This window comes from Propithecus coquereli, unplaced genomic scaffold (genome assembly GCF_000956105.1).
Source record: "Propithecus coquereli isolate 6110/MARCELLA unplaced genomic scaffold, Pcoq_1.0 Scaffold507, whole genome shotgun sequence".
NCBI lineage: Eukaryota > Metazoa > Chordata > Mammalia > Primates > Indriidae > Propithecus > Propithecus coquereli.
The window spans coordinates 1,257,831-1,260,187 of NW_012150919.1; the positions used below are offsets into that span (position 1 = coordinate 1,257,831).

Genomic DNA, 2,357 nt, shown 5'->3' on the forward strand with positions numbered 1-2,357 from the left:
CCAAAAGTCATAGAATATTTTAGCATCAAATAGGCTTTTGGAAAGAAAAACATACATTGCCCAGTTCCTACTCTTCCAAATCAGTTGCCAGCAAACAAAAGGCTTTCTCACACTTCCTCCACGCTGGAAGTGGGAGCAGGTCCCGTGTCATTGTCCAGGAGTGCCTGTCACAGGGTAGATGAGCCTACCTTATTCTGAGGTTCAGTATCAAGGAATCATCTGTTTTCAGATGAAAGCTTTATCCTCCACCTTAGCTTTTATCAGTATGAAAGTAAATTTTGCTTCTCCATCTGTTAACCCTTTTACTCTATAGGTTGGTTCAGAACTTGAGTGGAGAAGAAGGTTGCCATTTATTTGACTTTCTCGAAGACTTAGTACTCTCGGTAGAGTTTCAACTCAATCTAGGATGGGAAGAAAGGAATAATGCCAACTAAATGTGACATAAAGTGACAAATGTCACATAATGCTTGTTGAATGGTATCTTTTGTTTTTTATATGTTTTGAGATATAGAAACCTAATTAAGTGCCTGAATTTGGAAAGGAATCCAGGTTTATTAACTCTCACTCAAGCAAGTGGTCTTTTTTTGCACTATATAATACTACTTTGACCAAAGAGAAAAATGTTCTTTCCTAAGCCACTGGGGCTATGTTTGGCAGCACACCAAAGTTACAATTTGATATTTGATATTAAAGCTGGAAGTGAGTGTTAGTTTTCTGGCTCCTTCATTTTTGAAATGGCAAGTTACCTTTATAGGTTGGGACAGTGTCCAATTTTCCTTTTTTAATTTGTTGTCTTTCCAAAGGGCGGACTATTGCCACAGGCTGCATTTTATAAGAATTAAAATCTCGTTTGTAGGTGGTGCCGAGATCAATCTTCCCCTGTTTTGGTTTATATTCTTCTGGTACATGGCGAGGTGGTTTGACTATTTCATAAGGACGATAATCCGACCTGAAATATATAAAATTGAAACATAGCCTCACAGGCAACCTCAAATTTCTGGGCTCAAGTGATCCTCCTGCCTCAGCCTCCTGAGTAACTGGGACTATAGGCAGGTGCCAGCATGCCTGGCTATTTTTTCTATTCTTTGTAGAGATGGGGTCTTGCTCTTGCTCAGGTTCGTCTTGAACTTCTGACCTCAAGCAATCCTCCTGCCTCAGCCTCCCAAAGTGCTAGGATTACAGGCCTGAGCCAACCCACCCGGCTTCATCAATATTTTATAGTTTTAAGTGTATAGATCTTTTACTACCTTGGTTATCAATAGTAAAGTTTCTAAAGGTCAGTGACCATGCTGCAGTCCACATCTCTGTATTTCCCTACAATGAGTAGCACAGAGAAGGGGAATCCCTAAAATTAGAAATTATTTTTATCAAATCAAATACTGATCTATTTTCATCATCTACACTTTAATATGAATGAATTTCTAAGTTGGGACTGCTGAGGGCAGATACATTTTTGTTGCAGAGTCACCAGTTTCATAAATCCTCATCTCCAGAATCTAAATGTGGCCCTGCTTACCATCTTGTAGGGTTTTTTTCCTTTATCATGTCCCAGTTCTGTTTTTCCTCTGTGCTTTGACTCTGAGAGGATAGTGAGACAGTATCTTCCCACTGTGACTCCTGTTCAGCTACAGACCTGTCCTTACGTAGCTATCTATAAAACCTGCAGCACAGTCACACAGACTGTGGACGTTCTGCCTGGGCCCTTAGTATCTCTGTTGTGCATGACTGAAAACCTGGAATATTAATATTATACAAAATATAACCTTTCCTGACTAGGAACGATCAGGAGAGAAAAAGCCAGAGGGAACCCAGAATTCCTCAACCTTGAACTATGGGAGTGAAAATACGGGAACCCGCAGGAAACCCAGGTAATGGAAAGCCAGAACCGATGTTGGTGTGAGTGTGTGTTTGTGTTGTGTGTAGATGTTACAGCGTCAGGGGACATCAGTATTACTGATTTTTGAAGTAGATCTTGTAGGAAAAAAGAAAATCTTACTATGGTTATATAAAAGACTAAGTACAGTCATTTTCATCAATTTTATGTCAAATTTTGTGCAGACATTATCTCCTATGCATATCAATAAATTTATATCTCAGCAGTTACTAAAAGCTACATTTGATTATAAGATACTTGTTAACTATATGCATAGACTTCACAATTTGTTCTCTGTGTAGCGTCTTATGTGCCCACAGCTTTACAAAACAGAAAGAACATTGGTCCTGGCCTCCCTGATAGGTAGGCTCGCAGATCACAGTATATTGATACCCTGCACTCTACTTACCCACTGAATGGGTAAGTGTCACATTTAAAGAAAAAGCATGTTTTATTTAAAGTGTGAATCACTACATTGATTGCT

At 39.2% G+C, this 2,357-nt stretch overlaps 1 protein-coding gene across 2 annotated transcripts in view; it reads right to left on the minus strand.

The window, feature by feature from the left end:
• SAXO2 (stabilizer of axonemal microtubules 2) overlaps positions 1–2,357 on the minus strand; it is a 45,290-nt gene that overhangs the window by 7,856 nt on the left and 35,077 nt on the right. For both annotated transcript variants that reach the window (XM_012656533.1, XM_012656534.1), the window contains exon 3: positions 747–949. In XM_012656533.1, the coding sequence (XP_012511987.1) occupies positions 747–949 (203 nt within the window). The remainder of the gene's footprint in view (positions 1–746; positions 950–2,357) is intronic.